This window comes from Nelusetta ayraudi, unplaced genomic scaffold, assembly GCF_046127955.1.
Source record: "Nelusetta ayraudi isolate G7.1 ecotype Tasmania unplaced genomic scaffold, CSIRO-AGI_Nayr_v1 ptg000021l, whole genome shotgun sequence".
NCBI lineage: Eukaryota > Metazoa > Chordata > Actinopteri > Tetraodontiformes > Monacanthidae > Nelusetta > Nelusetta ayraudi.
Genome location: NW_027466071.1, coordinates 2,920,279 through 2,935,251, shown reverse-complemented (window position 1 = coordinate 2,935,251; position 14,973 = coordinate 2,920,279). Strand labels below are relative to the sequence as shown.

At 45.8% G+C, this 14,973-nt stretch overlaps 1 protein-coding gene across 3 annotated transcripts in view; it reads left to right on the top strand.

Moving 5' to 3' along the window:
* LOC142889080 (uncharacterized) overlaps positions 1 to 14,973 on the top strand; it is a 41,652-nt gene that overhangs the window by 24,509 nt on the left and 2,170 nt on the right. For 2 of the 3 annotated variants that reach the window (XM_076027692.1, XM_076027691.1), the window contains 31 exons: positions 180 to 314; positions 473 to 598; positions 1,069 to 1,262; positions 1,500 to 1,581; positions 1,687 to 1,787; positions 1,877 to 1,997; positions 2,117 to 2,407; positions 3,006 to 3,601; positions 4,047 to 4,202; positions 4,416 to 4,566; positions 4,677 to 4,835; positions 4,935 to 5,102; positions 5,390 to 5,491; positions 5,590 to 5,790; positions 6,379 to 6,586; positions 6,756 to 6,868; positions 6,948 to 7,150; positions 7,242 to 7,349; positions 7,801 to 8,080; positions 8,751 to 9,068; positions 9,168 to 9,497; positions 10,544 to 10,861; positions 11,022 to 11,351; positions 11,484 to 11,783; positions 12,019 to 12,246; positions 12,505 to 12,621; positions 12,920 to 13,246; positions 13,586 to 13,930; positions 14,068 to 14,246; positions 14,568 to 14,784; positions 14,861 to 14,959. In XM_076027692.1, coding sequence (XP_075883807.1) covers positions 180 to 314; positions 473 to 598; positions 1,069 to 1,262; positions 1,500 to 1,581; positions 1,687 to 1,787; positions 1,877 to 1,997; positions 2,117 to 2,407; positions 3,006 to 3,601; positions 4,047 to 4,202; positions 4,416 to 4,566; positions 4,677 to 4,835; positions 4,935 to 5,102; positions 5,390 to 5,491; positions 5,590 to 5,790; positions 6,379 to 6,586; positions 6,756 to 6,868; positions 6,948 to 7,150; positions 7,242 to 7,349; positions 7,801 to 8,080; positions 8,751 to 9,068; positions 9,168 to 9,497; positions 10,544 to 10,861; positions 11,022 to 11,351; positions 11,484 to 11,783; positions 12,019 to 12,246; positions 12,505 to 12,621; positions 12,920 to 13,246; positions 13,586 to 13,930; positions 14,068 to 14,246; positions 14,568 to 14,784; positions 14,861 to 14,959 — 6,603 coding nt within the window. The remainder of the gene's footprint in view (positions 1 to 179; positions 315 to 472; positions 599 to 1,068; positions 1,263 to 1,499; positions 1,582 to 1,686; positions 1,788 to 1,876; positions 1,998 to 2,116; positions 2,408 to 3,005; positions 3,602 to 4,046; positions 4,203 to 4,415; positions 4,567 to 4,676; positions 4,836 to 4,934; positions 5,103 to 5,389; positions 5,492 to 5,589; positions 5,791 to 6,378; positions 6,587 to 6,755; positions 6,869 to 6,947; positions 7,151 to 7,241; positions 7,350 to 7,800; positions 8,081 to 8,750; positions 9,069 to 9,167; positions 9,498 to 10,543; positions 10,862 to 11,021; positions 11,352 to 11,483; positions 11,784 to 12,018; positions 12,247 to 12,504; positions 12,622 to 12,919; positions 13,247 to 13,585; positions 13,931 to 14,067; positions 14,247 to 14,567; positions 14,785 to 14,860; positions 14,960 to 14,973) is intronic. The other variant, XM_076027693.1, reaches the window with a different exon arrangement.

Below are 14,973 nucleotides of genomic sequence, written 5' to 3'. Positions count from 1 at the left end.
AAATTGAACAACCTAATTTTATTTTAGTTTAGTGAGTCGAGTTTTATTTCCCATGAGGTTCAGCAGTGTGACAATGCATTTTAACTTTTGAAGTTTTAAAATCCTTTGAGAACATTGAACAATTGTCAATTTTCTCTGCAATATTAATTGATTTTATGCTAAAATAATTTTAACCTTAGGAGACTTTGAGCACTCTGGACCCAGAGTTGCTGGAGGAGTTCCTTAGAGCTGCCAAAGGTATGGAGGCCTTCTGTACCCCGTCACAGCTCAAGGACATGGAGTTCTACACCCAGTGTGTCAGGAGGCAGTGGGAGGTAGGATGTGAACCCGCTTTAGACTTTTGCAATGACAAGTCACATTGATTTGAGATTTGAATGTGTGCCATAACTGAATGTACGTCTTAATTGACATAAAAAAACAACATTGTAATGTAAGTTGTGGTTGACATGAAATACTTTATTTTGTTCCCCAGGCTGTGAGAACTGAGATTTCATGCTTTTTGCAGCCGTTACTTTTTGAAGAAAAGCGGAAAGACTTTAACAGAGCTGCTCTGCAATCTGAGCTGCACTTAAGTTCCAGAGTAGAAAATCAAAATCAGGTAGCTAAAGCACAAGCTAAAGACTGTGTGTGTTTTTGACTTGGTGGAGGTGTTTATCAGCTGGGCTTTCCATCGTTTCATCTATCTTAAACCTGTCCTTTCCACCTTCTTCCTCTTGTATGCCTCAAAGGAGACTCAGCCACTGGGACTCGGTAATTCTTTTGAACCTCAGTTATAAAAACGCTCTTTTCATTTAGTACATGCATTTGCTGCGCAATGCAAAATGCATGTATGTTTGTTGCAAACCAGAATGAAATGCTTAAGTTTCGATTTAAAAAATGATCAAGTTGAAGTATATTTATTTTACATGGTAACAGTAAAGGAGAAATCAGGTTCATCTCAAATAAAGTAATACAAAATGTATAGCACATCTTCCAGTCTTTGTTATTCTGTGATGTATTTGACATAATTGCTATTAAGTAGAGAGCAGGGTTTTCATGCCCTTTACTCTGTCATTCATCATGCACCAGGCATGTATCGCAGCGGACGGCAGCTTTGCCGAAGCTGAGCAGCACCTCCAGGCCTTGAAAGAGCTGTGTGACACGCTGAGCCCTGAGGACGCTCACCGCCTGGCCCAGACACAGCTGAGGGAGTGCGAGAACAGGCTGGCGGCCATCCAGCGGCAGTTCAGCGGGGACCAGGATGCACCTCTCACCGAATCAAGGTGACCCCAAAGGCTCTTGTTGCCTTGCAACTTCAACCGTTCAGAAGATTTAGTTTGGAGCACAAACAGACTTCATGTAAAGTCAATCATCTTTTGAAATCGGCTCCGTAGTAGGAGAGTCTCAGGACTTTCGTCACCATGACCACTGATTAGTTTTGATACTATCGATTTGTAAAAATATTGACAAAAAGAACAGCACCTGTCTGTACTGAACTGCTCTCCATGTGTGTGTCACAGGATGCCTGTTGCCTTTAGCGAGAGACCGACGACTCAGAAGGACAGCGCAAGACCAAGTGACAGCACTCAGGTCGTATCAGAGGTATTTCTTCATATGCAAAACTACCCAGCTGTTTCAGGACCTAGAAAGATATTCCTATTATCTACCAACTTGTGATGGTAAAAAATGAAAATGCTTTTTCTGCAGGTATTTCCTGAGACGACGGAGACAGAGAGCGCAGTGAGGAAGGTGGCTGAAAAACAGGCGTCTACAGAGGAAGACGTCGCCAAAAAGGAGGCTTTAGACAGGTAGATGCTGCTCTGCTCAGTGTAAAATTGTCTGCATTGACTGTGTGCAGCTCAAAATTGTTTTAATATTTGTCAAATTTGATCTGCAGATATGAAAATTGTAAGAAGATTCTACAGTGTCAACTCGCTAAAAACGAGCAGAGCATCACCGACGTGCCCAGTGAATCTGTGTCTCTTAAAGGCCTGCACACACGCCTACAGGAAATACAGGTATAACACAGTCCATGTGTGTCTGAAATAGGTTATAATTATTATTTTTTAACATTCTGTTTGTTAATTAACCACATTGCAAGTCAGTAACATTGGAACAATCTTCTTTTTTCCCCCAGTTCTTGCGGCAGGAGACAGGGTCACTTTGGTCCGATTATGCAAGTCAGAGTTTCCAGCTGGGTGAAAACACTGATCAGGAGCAGGAGAAGGCGGGGCTTCACGAGCAGTGGCGCAGCCAGCAGTCCAGCCTGCAGCGCAGAGGGAGCTCCCTCGCCGCCGCCCTGAGGCAGATTGACTCCACCGAGAATCACATGGTGGACTTCAGTGACCGGCTGGACCGCTACCTGAGACAGCCCAAAGACATTTCCGGCTTCACGCTGGCCAACAGCAACATACTAAAAGATATCAAGGTCTCGCATCGGCCATGCATGCGTGCTACACGTTTCTAATGGATTGTTGATTTAAGGTTTAAAAGAAAGGATCGTATAAGAATTCACTCACTGTATGTGTTATTTCTTAACCTATATTAAAGAAGTACATCTAGGGAGTTAAGACTATCAAATATTTACACAGAAAACATACCGCTGACTGAAAAGCAACAAAGAGAAAAAAAATATATATATATTTACAGATTGAGGAAGAAATTTCAAAGTGCACAAATGAAACATTGCAGTTAATAAAGTCATGCAGGATTTGTAAACTGAGTATTGAAAACACAGCAGCTCCATCTGATCACTAACTGACTTGTTCATGAATTTGTTCATTTTAACATATTGGTTTTTAACAAGTTTCCAATTCATCCAAACTAAACACAGTTCACACCATTTCATATACCTGTATGATATAATCATGAGTTGTACGTGGTTTTTTATGACTTGATTTGTCAGCATATCTGTTGTGTGTTTATCTACTGTGTATTCATACTTTATAAATGGTGGACTAAGGTGTAGGCTAACTTGAGTATTGGTCTGAAAGCGTTTTTTCATTTGACATCTCTTGTCTCCGAAGGACCTGGATGACAACATCCAGAGCGAACTGGACCAGGTTTCCAGGCTGGACCCAGACTCCAGCGATCTGGACCCCAGAGATCACCTCCCACTGTCCCGTGAAGTCGAGACTCACAGAAGCAGTTTAGACCAGCTGCGACAGCAGGTGCGCAAGAGCGAAGCAGCGGCGCGAGCCCTCGACCGCTTCCTCATGTCGCTGCGCACCGTGGACGAGGACATCTCAGGAGTGCAAGGCGCCCCCTGCAGCAGTGCTCAGGTACTGCAGGACGGTCGCTCCAAGCTGGCCGCTATCCGTCAGAGCACCGACAGTCTGAAAGAGAAGGCTCCCCAGCTGGATCTGCTGCTCCAGGGGGCCAGGCTGACCGTCACCAGGGAGGGTGCGCCTGCCTCCTGCCTGGACATGGTGACTGTCCTCACCAAAAGGCTGGAAGAGGCCGACAGCGGGTTGGCCAATCAGCAAAAGACTATCCAGAAGGAAACACACGGCAAGTCTCTTGGCCTGAGGAAAAGGACGCTGTTGGGAGAGTTAAGGAAGCTGCAGGAGACCATCGAAGCGCAGGGTCTGAAGGAGGCCACCATGCCTGCCGTGCAGCACAGGTGCGGACCACAACGCATTAACAGCTAATTAAATGTTCTGATAGACATAAGAAAGTTATTAGACATTCCTATTTCTTTGATATTTTTCTGTTTGACTGTATTTTAAGGTCCAACATTGTAATTCTTTAAAACGGTGTTTCTCAACTGCTGGGTTGTGACCTAAAAGTGCGTTGCAAAGCTGTTTTGATTGTTCATTTCAGTAATTTCAATAATTCATTTACTAGACGGTAGAAAGTGAGCTAGCGTTTTTATTTTTGTGGAATAGATTTGAGTGTTTTGGAATAAATTTGGGTCACAAATTCATGATAAGAATAAGGAAATAGAATGTGGATCCTGAGACTCCATCAGTTTAGAACCACCACTTTAAAAGCCATCTGAGTTGTAGTTTTCTTTCCCTAGAAGTATTAAAGTAGTATTTTTTTTCTTGATAATCAAACTCTTCCAGGCTCCGCGCTCTGTCAGATGTGGAGGCTCAGGTCCAGGCGCAGAGTGTAGAGTTCCAAAACATCCGTGAACTTCAAGAGGAGGAGGGAGGAGGAGAAAACTTGTTTGAGGAGTTGGATGAGCAGTGGAAGGAGACACAGAAAGCCTTTCAAAACAGGTTAGTTGGGAGACAAAGCGGTTTCAGGTGAATCTGTCATTTCAACGTGTTTGTTGAACCTTAAATTAAATAATCTTTAATAACATTACACGTCCTAATATTAGATTGTAAGTTATTTGTTTGAGCATAAAATTTGAATTGGATACTAAGGGGAACATTGTCTTTTGCTCAGAGTTTTACTCTCCTCCTTATGTTTTCTTCATCTTCTGACAGGAGGAACCAGTGCACCGTCATGCTGGAGCTGCTGAAGAAGTTTCAGAGCTGCCGCAGTCACCTGAGCAACACCATGCAGAGAGCAGAGCAGGCCATCGGCGATCAAGCCTCATACATGGGCAAGGACAACCTGCAGAGGACAACAAGCAAGGTCAGTGCGCCAACTGGACCGGGCTTACACAGTGACTGTCAGGTACCGTTGTTGGATGAAAGAAGAACATATGGATGAATATTGGATATGTGTTCTGTTTTTTCATGCAGGTCAGCGATATTAAGGAAGAGCTGGCCAGTCTTGGAGAGCACATGGAGGAAATGAGGGGCGTCTGTCGGCAGCTCCAGTCCCAGCTGAAGAATTTCCCCGACTGCTGCGAGACTTCCTTCGAGGCGGAGGCCGACACCCTCATGGATAACTGGCTGGATGTGAGCGCCTCCGCGTTCTGTTGCGTAGATCAGAATATATAATTGGATGCTCTACTCTTATATGGTGTTTTTTTTTGTTTTTTTTTGGCACTGTTGCAGGTGACGGAGAAGACCGACGCCTACCTGGATAACCTGCGTGTGGGACTGGAGCTTTGGGAGAAGCAGCTGATGCTGGGCGGGGAGGTGGACAACTGGGCTGGGGCCAAGCTGGCTCTGTTTGCAGAGAGCCATCCCTTCCACACTGAACAGCAGGTTCTTCACATGAGGGTGAGACCGCTGTGCAAAGAAAAGTGTGCAACACCAATTTTCATACCTTGGTCTCCATATCGGTTCCAGAATGATTAGACTTAGTCGTCTTTGGCATGGCTGGGATTTACATTCTTGGACTTCAGAATTTGGCTCCGAATGATGATTATCTTTTTGATATTTGATAAGATCTGAGAATTTCAGTCAATGCTGGAAAAGTATAGAAGTTTGGAACTCAGCCCTACTTAAGTAGAATATCTCCCTGATTTTCTTAACATATTGAAGGTTGCCTTGTTGTTGCACTTCAGGATGAGATCAGTGCCAACCAGGAGCACATTGAGCATTTCCACAAGAAGTCTGTGGAGATCCAGGAGATGCTTCAGAGCCAGGAGGCACCACTGGAACTGCAGGTGAGTCCGTTGATACATTCAACTGTCAGTAAATTAGAAGTTGGTGAACATGACAAACGTGTGCTGTCACATCTCCCTTCTCACAATGTTGCGTTCAGGTGATGGAAACCCAGCTGAGGAAGAGGATGCAGCATGTGGAGGAGCTTTTTACCGACTGCACGGACGTTTTCGAGGAGCTGGTCGCTGTGAAAACTCACCTTGCCCAGAAGATCGAGGAGTGCCAGTCGGCTGTGGAGAACATCCAAAGTTCTCTCAGCAAGCTTGATGCCACGCAGCCGCAGGTTGAGACTAAGATAAAGGTAGATACTGTGGAGTCCATGTCAAAGTCATGTTTCCTGTTGCAAGGAATTTCTTCTTTGTGTGTAATATGTGGAGATTTTGAGAAGAAACAGCGACATCAAGTGGTTACATTTTAGATTGCAGCGCTCTTTCACTCGTCCTCCCTACAGTGGCCTTCGCAATCGAAAATCATAGCACTCTTATTGTACTGCAAGTACACACTTTTATTCATGTTTTTATGGGCAGTATTTTACCAATATAGAAATCATAAATCAGGCCACATTTTACGCATTGGACCTTTAAAGTTTCAGCACAGCTTGCAGTTTGTGAACTTATTTTAAAGTAACCGCTATACGATATTTTCGAAGGATCGTTTTAAATCGTAATAAACTCCTTGAAGCCGGATAAATTTAAGTTTCAGGAATACTGTGTAAACGCGTCAACACGTATAGTAAACAGGCAGGATTGCGTGACACTTCCTCAGTCCAAAGACATCTCTCAGAGACGTACATGGGATTTCAATGGCATTTCTTCAACTGAACAAATGAAGTCATTAATTCTCTGCCGCATCAGATCATCAGTTTCCTCCGCCGTTGTGTCCTTGACAGGATCTGAGTGCCGACCTGGAGGCTCAGGAAGAGCAGGCTGAGGCTGTGCTGAAGGAGGTGGGCCTGGTTTCCAGCGTTGCCAGTCCGCAGGTGATGGAGGCGCTGTCTGTAGACTGCAACAGGTTGAGGGAGGCCATCTCACACACCACAGACCTGATCCACCTGAAGAGAGAGGAGCGGGACAAGGGCCTGCTCAAGGTCATCAAAGGTCGGGACTCAGTTTGTAAATGTTTCTATTGAAACTGGTAGAAGTGATCGAAAGTTATCTCAACATGCAAAAGATGACTTTTTATTCTAACTAAAAAAACAAATCAATAGAAATCAATACATCACTAAATTGTTGACACGCTAAGATATTTGTTTTGTTATTTGTGAAGATGGAATGCAGTCCTTTGAGGGATGGTTTCAGGACCTGCAGCTGTCCGTCAACGAGTGCTTTGAGAACCCTGAAAGCAGAACAGATGTGGAAATACTACTGCAAAGGCTTGCTGTGAGTAAATGAACCAGTCAGAATATAAACACACAATGTTGGATGACGTTTAACTGATTCTTAAGGGTTCGTGCCTCAGGCCTTCCTAAAATCCAGGGATGCAGAGAGACGCCTGGAGCAGCTGAAGGATCAGCTGCAGAGAGGCGGCCAGCAGGTTCCTCCTCAGCAGCAGTCAGACTTCACCGACTGGCTCAAAGAGCAGCGGGACGAAGTAGACACGTTTAAAGGCCACTGCCTCAACAGGCAGAAGGGAATGGAATCGCTTCTGAGCGACCTGAACAAGTATGCCTTGTTTTTGGTTCGGTGTGATCGTAACCTCGCTGAAAACTTGTTGCGCTGATTTGTGTTTTGTTTTTTTTTTGTTTGTTTCTAGCCTGCAAAAGCAACACGACAGCTTCCGTGACTGGCTGCAGAGCAAAGAGAAGCAATCAGCAGAGTCAGGCAGAGGCAAGGATCTCCTCAAGGACCTCCAGAAGGAGAGGTAAGGTTATCTATCTATCCATCACTCGACCAATCAGTGGATTTCAAAGGGAAGACCCTGACTTTCAATTAACTTTAAAGAGCATAGCAACTGCCTTTAAGCAGAACTAATTTTAAAATAAGACAAAACTACTCTGAAATTGGAGCACTGGGATAAATCAGGACTGCAAAAATTAAATACCAAAAAAAAAAAAATTCTTGATAAAGACTGTTTTTAACTCCACTCCGCTTGATAGCATGTTTCAAATGTACTAAACCAGCCCGAAGCCTCTTGAGCTTCATAAACCACAAAGCAAAACGGATCTTTTTCACATGCCTTTTTTTTCTCATTACCCTCCATCACGTCTAAATGTCTTACACTGGTTTTTTTGTTTTATGTAAAGCACTTTTTTTTGCGCCACTGTGAGAAAGGGTCCTATGCAAACCAATTTGCCTCGCTTTCCACGTGACAGCGGCAGAGCTCGGGCGCTCTCCGAGCTGCTGGCCTCAGTGCGCAGACAAGGCGTCAGGGCAGAGAGCCTCCTGAAGGACGGCGACAACCTGATACAGCGCTACAAAAAGCTGGAGGCCAGGCTGCAGCAGCAGGCAGATGCCCAGAACACCCTGGAGGGCGAGTGTGATGACCTCAGTACCCAGGCTGAGAGCACCAGGACCTGGATAACCGAGCTGCTGCAACCCCTCGCCTCACCCGGTCCGGACGTCCAGACAGAGGAGATGAAGGAGAAAGCACAGGTCAGTCAACTGAGGAACTCCTGGTAAAATAATATTTTTATTTTTTTTGGTTTTGATTACATTTTTTTGACATAAACAAATGAAAGACCCAGTGTGTGTGATTTTTAAGGATGCCTAGCATTTAAGAAAGCCTGGCTGACAGTGCTGTCGTTAGGAGGGCTTGTTGAAAAAATGGTGGTGCAAGATGGCAGTTAACTCGGAGTGATTTGTCTATGTATATTACACAGTATACACTTTTATAGGCAGTATGTTAAGCTTTTACCAATGTAAAAATCAGAAATCAAGCCAAATTTTACACACTGGACCTTTAACTAATAGGACCTCTGTTTAGCGAGGAATAACTCTCTGGATATAAAGTTGTGAAATTCATGTGCGGGTTCTAAAATGAGAACCGTTCCAGTCAAATGTCAGAATTGGATGGTAGCACAATACTGCGATTTATCAGAAGAAAATGGTTAGATAGGTTAGATAGATAGATTGTTGTTGTTGTTTTTTTCAAAAAAGAAAAATTGTGTAGTTGAAGAGTCAGCTGACAAATGTAGTACAGCGGGCAGCTGGAGTCAACAAAATGCTTCTGTCTAAACTTGAACTTTGTCTGAGACAGATGAACCGATGGTTATCCATTGAACAATTCCTTGTCTTTGTTAAATGACTGGACCATTTCTTTCAGGCTATTCTGAGCTCCAAACCTGAGGGCGACACCAAAGTGGGCGACCTCAGGAGACAAAGCCAGCATCTGTGTGAGCAGGAGGACCTCAACGATGGCCGCAAGCAGGAGATCCAGCAGTCGGTCAGAGGGACGGAGGAGCAGTGGAGCGCGGCGCTGCAGATCGTGGAGGAGGTTCTCAACAAGGCCAAAGTCCAAACCCTGTGTGAGGATCTCCAAGCCCAGACTGAAAGTGTGCAGTGTTGGATCAGCAAGCAGGAGCAGAAGCTACAGTCTCTTGGTGGCCACATGCAAGTTGAGGAGAAGACTGAAGTCGTGCAGGTGAGTTTTTAAAATGCCACTCAACCAGCGTGGAAGCAGTTTGCTCCATGGTATTGTATTCTGGGTCTTATGCTTTAACAAGGTATGGTTCTCGTCCAGGCTGTCCTGAGCTCCAAGCCTGAGGGAGACTTGAAGGTCCAGGAGCTGAAGCAGCGGTGCCAGAGTCTGTTTGACCTGCAGGGCTTGGACCAGAGCAAGAGGCTGGAGGTGGAGGAGGTGGTGAGGAGCGCCGAGGAGCAGTGGAGGAGAGTGGCTGAGGCTGCTGAAGAGGCCCTGACCAAGACAGAGAGCGAGTCGGCCGGCCAGAGGCAGTTTGAGGCGTTCAAGAGCCAGAGCCAAAGCGTCCAATCCTGGATCAAAGAGAAGAAGAAGAAGCTGGTGTCCACCGGTCGTCGTGTGCAGTTTCAAGACAGGATACAGGTGGCACAGGTGACAGAAAAAATTTGACTTTGAGATAATGTGAATCTATTGGAGATGAATAAAGTATCTATCTATCTATCTATCTATCTATCTATCTATCTATCTATCTATCTATCTATCTATCTATCTATCTGTTGATCGTCATGGTGACCTTCAGTGCTTTGCTCTGGGATCAAAGAGACGCTCTACCTCATCAATACTGACAGACAGAATCAGGGCAAAACTAAAACTAAAAGGGCATGGTAAATATAGCGGAGCGCCACAACACCGTCACAGTTCACTGTGCTTGTTTGTTCCTCTGCGTCGGCCCTTTGGCATGCAGTGACTTGTTCGGCATGTTCCCTGCCTTTGGCCATTGATGGCTGGGATTGATGGCGAATGAACAGAAGGAGTGGATGGAAATTGCACAATTACCAAAGATATTTGTCTTGCAGAATATTTTGCAAAAGGTCAACTGGTCCTGATTTTCTGGGACATGTTAATTGTGCTGATTTGTTTGCTTCAGTTTATTCTTCAGGCTCTAAACAGTGACCTAAGTGTCGTGATGTGCCCCCACCCTGTGTAAATCAGACGGGTACAGGAGAGAGGACTGGATAGTTTGAGTCCACTAGAGACACAGAGAAAAATGTCATCACTTGTCGCCTTGGCATTTAGACCTCCCTTTCAAAGTTAAGGTCAAGATGAAATGATGCTGCTTGTCTCTACACGTGAAAACCAGAAATACAAGCATAATTAGTTCCAGGCATATTAAGACACGCTGAGAAATTCCTTTTTTTTTTTTTTTACAACAGATGGCATCAGCTACTAAAGTAGCAATTCTTCATTTGAAATTAAGCTAAAGAACAATATGGCCTTTTCTTCTTTAAGTCTAAAATACAGTGGTAAAATACTGGTGTTGTACACCTTGCTCTCATGATACATTGTATTAAGAATCACTTTTAAGTCCTTAAGTGCAATTTCTTTACGTACAGTCGCCCACAATCCACATGCTCCGTTGTACAAGTCCAATATTCCAGCCAGGTTAAAATTGGAACAAATTTCCACCTTTTTCACAGGATGTCCTGAGCTCCAAACCTGAGGGCGACACCAAAGTGGACGACCTCAGGAGACAAAGCCATCATCTGTGTGAGCAGGAGGACCTCGACGACGGCCGCAAGCAGGAGATCCAGGAGTCGGTCAGAGGGACGGAGGAGCTGTGGAGCGTGGCACTGCAGATCGTGGAGGAGGTTCTCAACAAGGCCAAAGTCCAAACCCTGTGTGAGGATCTCCAAGCCCAGACTGAAAGTGTGCAGAGTTGGATCAGCGAGCAGGAGCAGAAGCTGCAGTCTCATGGTGGCCATGTGCAAGTTGAGCAGAAGACTGAAGTCGTGCAGGTGAGTTTCAAATGTTGTTTCAAATGAATGTCTAACATTTTCTCTATAGATATATATTTTTAAACTGCAGGCCAAATCAAAACAGCTCTGTGACCCTCTTTTGGTTTGCATGTCCACCAGTTGAGAAACACTGTTTTAACAAGGTATGGTTCTCGTCCAGGCTGTCCTGAGCTCCAAGCCTGAGGGAGACTTGAAGGTCCAGGAGCTGAAGCAGCGGTACCAGAGTCTGTGTGACCTGCAGGGCTTGGACCAGAGCAAGAGGCTGGAGGTGGAGGAGGTGGTGAGGAGCGCCGAGGAGCAGTGGAGGAGAGTGGCTGAGGCTGCTGAAGAGGCCCTGACCAAGACAGAGAGCGAGTCGTCCGGCCAGAGGCAATTTGAGGCGTTCAAGAGCCAGAGCCAAAGCGTCCAATCCTGGATCAAAGAGAAGAAGACGAGATTGACCATGACCGGCCGCGATGTGCCGTTTGAAGAAAGGATACAGGTGGCACGGGTACGTTGAAATAATGAAAACAAATAGGTGTTTATTAGGTTTATTTTTCACTTGTGGTTTCTTTTTTATCAGCGGAATAAAAACACGCAAACTACCCGTAGTTTATCATGCAGACCTGCTTTGTGTCTTCAGGACGTTCTGGCCTCGAAACGCGACGGCGACTCTCAGGTGCTCGGCCTGAAGACGCAGGGAGAGGTTCTCCAGGAGCAGCTGGAGGAGAGCGAGGCGGCCCAGCTCGCCCTCATGGTCCAGGATGCAGAGCAGCAGTGGGGGTCCATTCTGCAGGGCGCCAGCCAGGCGGAGCACCGCGCTCTGTTGGACGACTTTGACGCCCAGAGTCAAAGCACTCAGCTGTGGGTGAAGGAGAGGCAGCTGGAGCTGCAGTCTGTGGGCAGCCACACACCACCTGAAGACAAGAGACACACGGCACAGGTGCGTTTGCGTGTCACAGCACGACCCAAGATTGAAGTGGACATCGTGTCTCTTCCCTGTTGCGTTGTGTGTATACAATGGCCACCACTTTGGGCAGGTCTTGTAATTGTAGAGATCGAAGGCCTTTTCTTGATGTGTATATACATTATTTTGGCTGACTCTATACTCTATACTGTAGCGGACGAAATCTTTTAGTTTCAGTGTTTTAGTTTCAATGAATCTGCTTTGCTTGCAGTCCATCCTAAACTCCAAACCTGAGGGCGATTGCCATGTGAACAACCTGAGGAGGAGAGGCCAGAGCCTGTGTGACCACGCAGACACGGACGAGGGCAGGAAAGTGCACGCTCAGAAGGCGGTCAGAGACGCCGAGGAGCAGTGGAGGACCGTCCTGCTGGCGGCCAAACACGTGGAGGCGGCTGCAGAAGCAGAGATCAGCCAGCGGACTGAAAGCACGGAACTGGAGGTCAGAACCATGCAGCGAGATCTGTTATGCCCACGTGTGCACTTCCAACATGTATTAGTACACAATTTTCTTCTACTCTGTATGAATACTTTACAATAATCTGAAGCTAAGAGTTCATACACCTGGTTCATCGAAATCCATCCTTTCAATGGACTGAGAGCTTTACTGGCTCGTGTCCTGCCAGCTGAGTTGATCCTCACTTCTAGCAGGATGGTTTTCATTATGAGCCACATTTTTTTTTTTTCTCTCTTTTTGCAGCTGGGAGAATTTGACACCTGCTACCAGGACGCCAGCAGCTGGCTGGCAGAGCTCCAGAGCCAAATTGACTCACTAAACAGCCAAAGTGATGCAGAGGACAGACTGCACTCAGCTCAGGTGATGTGAAGGGGCCAGCATCCATGGGTGCTATCGTTGAACAGAAAATGTCAGTGTAGCTGCATGTTTGACTGTATGACAGAAGTTTAGGAAAAATTAAAACACACCTGCAAATCTTGACTTGTCGCAGGTAAATGATGCAATGTTGCTCCTCTTTTCAAGTGATGCTTCAACTTTTACTGACTGTCTTAGTTTGTAGTCAAAAATCTGATTGGTTTACTTTAAATGTAGTTAGCGTTGTGTCAGCTTAACAGGATGTTCATGCCCTATTAATGAGACGTCTGTATCTTGTACTCAGGACATTGTGAAGTCCAGACCTGACGGAGACTCCAAGGTCCAGGAGCTCAGGAGGCGTAGCCAGAATCTATGCAGCCAGAATCTGGAGGAAGCCAAAAACCAAGAGGTTGAGCAGAAAGTCAAAGGTATCGAAGAGAGGTGGACAAACCTCATGCAAGCCGCTAAACAAGCCCTGGACCACGCTGAGAGGAAGTGCGCTCTTGAGAGCCAGCTGAGGAGCTTCAAGGACGTGAGTGAGACCACCAGAGCTTGGCTGGAAGACAAACAGCAGAACCTCGACGCCTTGGATCTCCAGGCAGACCCAGAGAAGACCATTACCGCCGCTCAGGTTGGTCAGAACAAAACATGTCTGAGGGAGTTTCTTGAAGCATTTGCTCAAAGCTTTAAAGGTCCAGTGTGTAAAATTTGGCTTGATTTATCATTTTTATATTGGTAATATGTTAATATACTGCCCATAAATACATTAATAAAAGTGTATACTTGCAGTACAATTAAAGTTATTTGGTTTTCCTACCATTAGAACGGTTCTCATATATATGTTAGAATATACATAGAGCAATAAGCCAAAATATGAAGCGCACTGTTAGGTGGGCTTCCTTAAAAACTGACACACTGGCCCTTTAACATCTAGACTAGTTTTCTGATTTCACTCCTAATTTCTCTTCAGGCCGTTCTAAGCTGCAAACCGGACGGAGACGCCAAGCTGTCAGAACTGAGGAGGCACAGCCAGGGTCTGTCTGAAGAGCAGGACCTGGACGACGGCCTGAAGGAGGCGGCCAAGCAGACCGTCGGAGACTCCGAGGAGCGGTGGGTGGCGCTGCTGCAGTCTGCAGAGGACACCATGAAGAGAGCCGAGGTGCAGTACTCGCTCTCCATGGAGCTGGAGGCCTTCAGGAACCAAGCAGGAACCACCAGCGCCTGGATCAAGGACCTGCAGCATCGGGCAGAGTCCAAAGGCAGAGGCACCCAGGGAAACCAGGCCCAGATCGAGGACAGACTGAGCACGGCACAGGTTGAAAATAAAATACTCATGATTTAGGATTCTACTTTTTTTTTTTTTTTTTTACAATAAAGGGCTTATTATTAAATTGAACTACCTTTCATAACAATGAGGGAAATTTATCAGAAATATTGTTATTGCGTCTCCAGGCTGTCTTAAACTCCAGGTCCTATGGGGAAGCTCAAGTGATGGAGCTGAAGAGACGAGAGCAGGATCTGTGTGAGCAGAAGGAGCTGGAGGCTGAGGAGAAGCAAAAGATCCAGCAGGCAGTTGAAGATGCTGAGCGGCAGTGGACGGAGGTCCTGCAGACTGCTGAAGACACTCAGAGGTGAAACATTAGAAGGATTAAACTGATTTGATACAAACAGTTTGGTTTATTTAGTTTACGACTGGCTCTGGTGAAGGAAGTCCACATTTAATTTGTACTTTACATGCAAAAAGGTTTTTATTTTACTTTATTAATGCATATGCAAGATTATATTACAAAATATACAAAACTTACTTACAAAATGTAAGTAATATTTGGATATTAGTAATAATATCCAAATATTACTTACTGGACTATTAAAGTGCATGTGATTTTTTAAATTGTCATTTTTAATTGTAGTATCTTTTTGCAACGTAACCCTGAGCCTGTTTTGGCCTCCAGAGAGCTGACGACTATCTTGGAGCGTCTGGATTCATCCCAGCGCCAGAGAGACCAGGCTGAGGCTCAGCTGTCAGAGGTTCAGAACCAGACATCCAGCCTGCCACGGGCTTTCCCCTGGCCGGGCCTGGGAGAGCGGAGGCAGGCGGTGGAGCAGGTCCGCAGCCTGCAGGAGCAGACCGCAGCTTTGGCTCCTGCCCTGGCAAACGTGCGCACACTGGTAGGTGGTTCAAAACCAGCGTTGTCTGGTTACTTGTTGCGTCGTGCTGATGATGAACCTGCGATGTTGTGTCCAGGCTGCAGAGCTCTATGAGATCACCCAGGATGAGAGTTGGTCTGATCAGTCCTGCGCGACCAGGGAAGACTGCATCCCTGCATTATTGAAAGAGCTGACTGTGAGTTGAACACT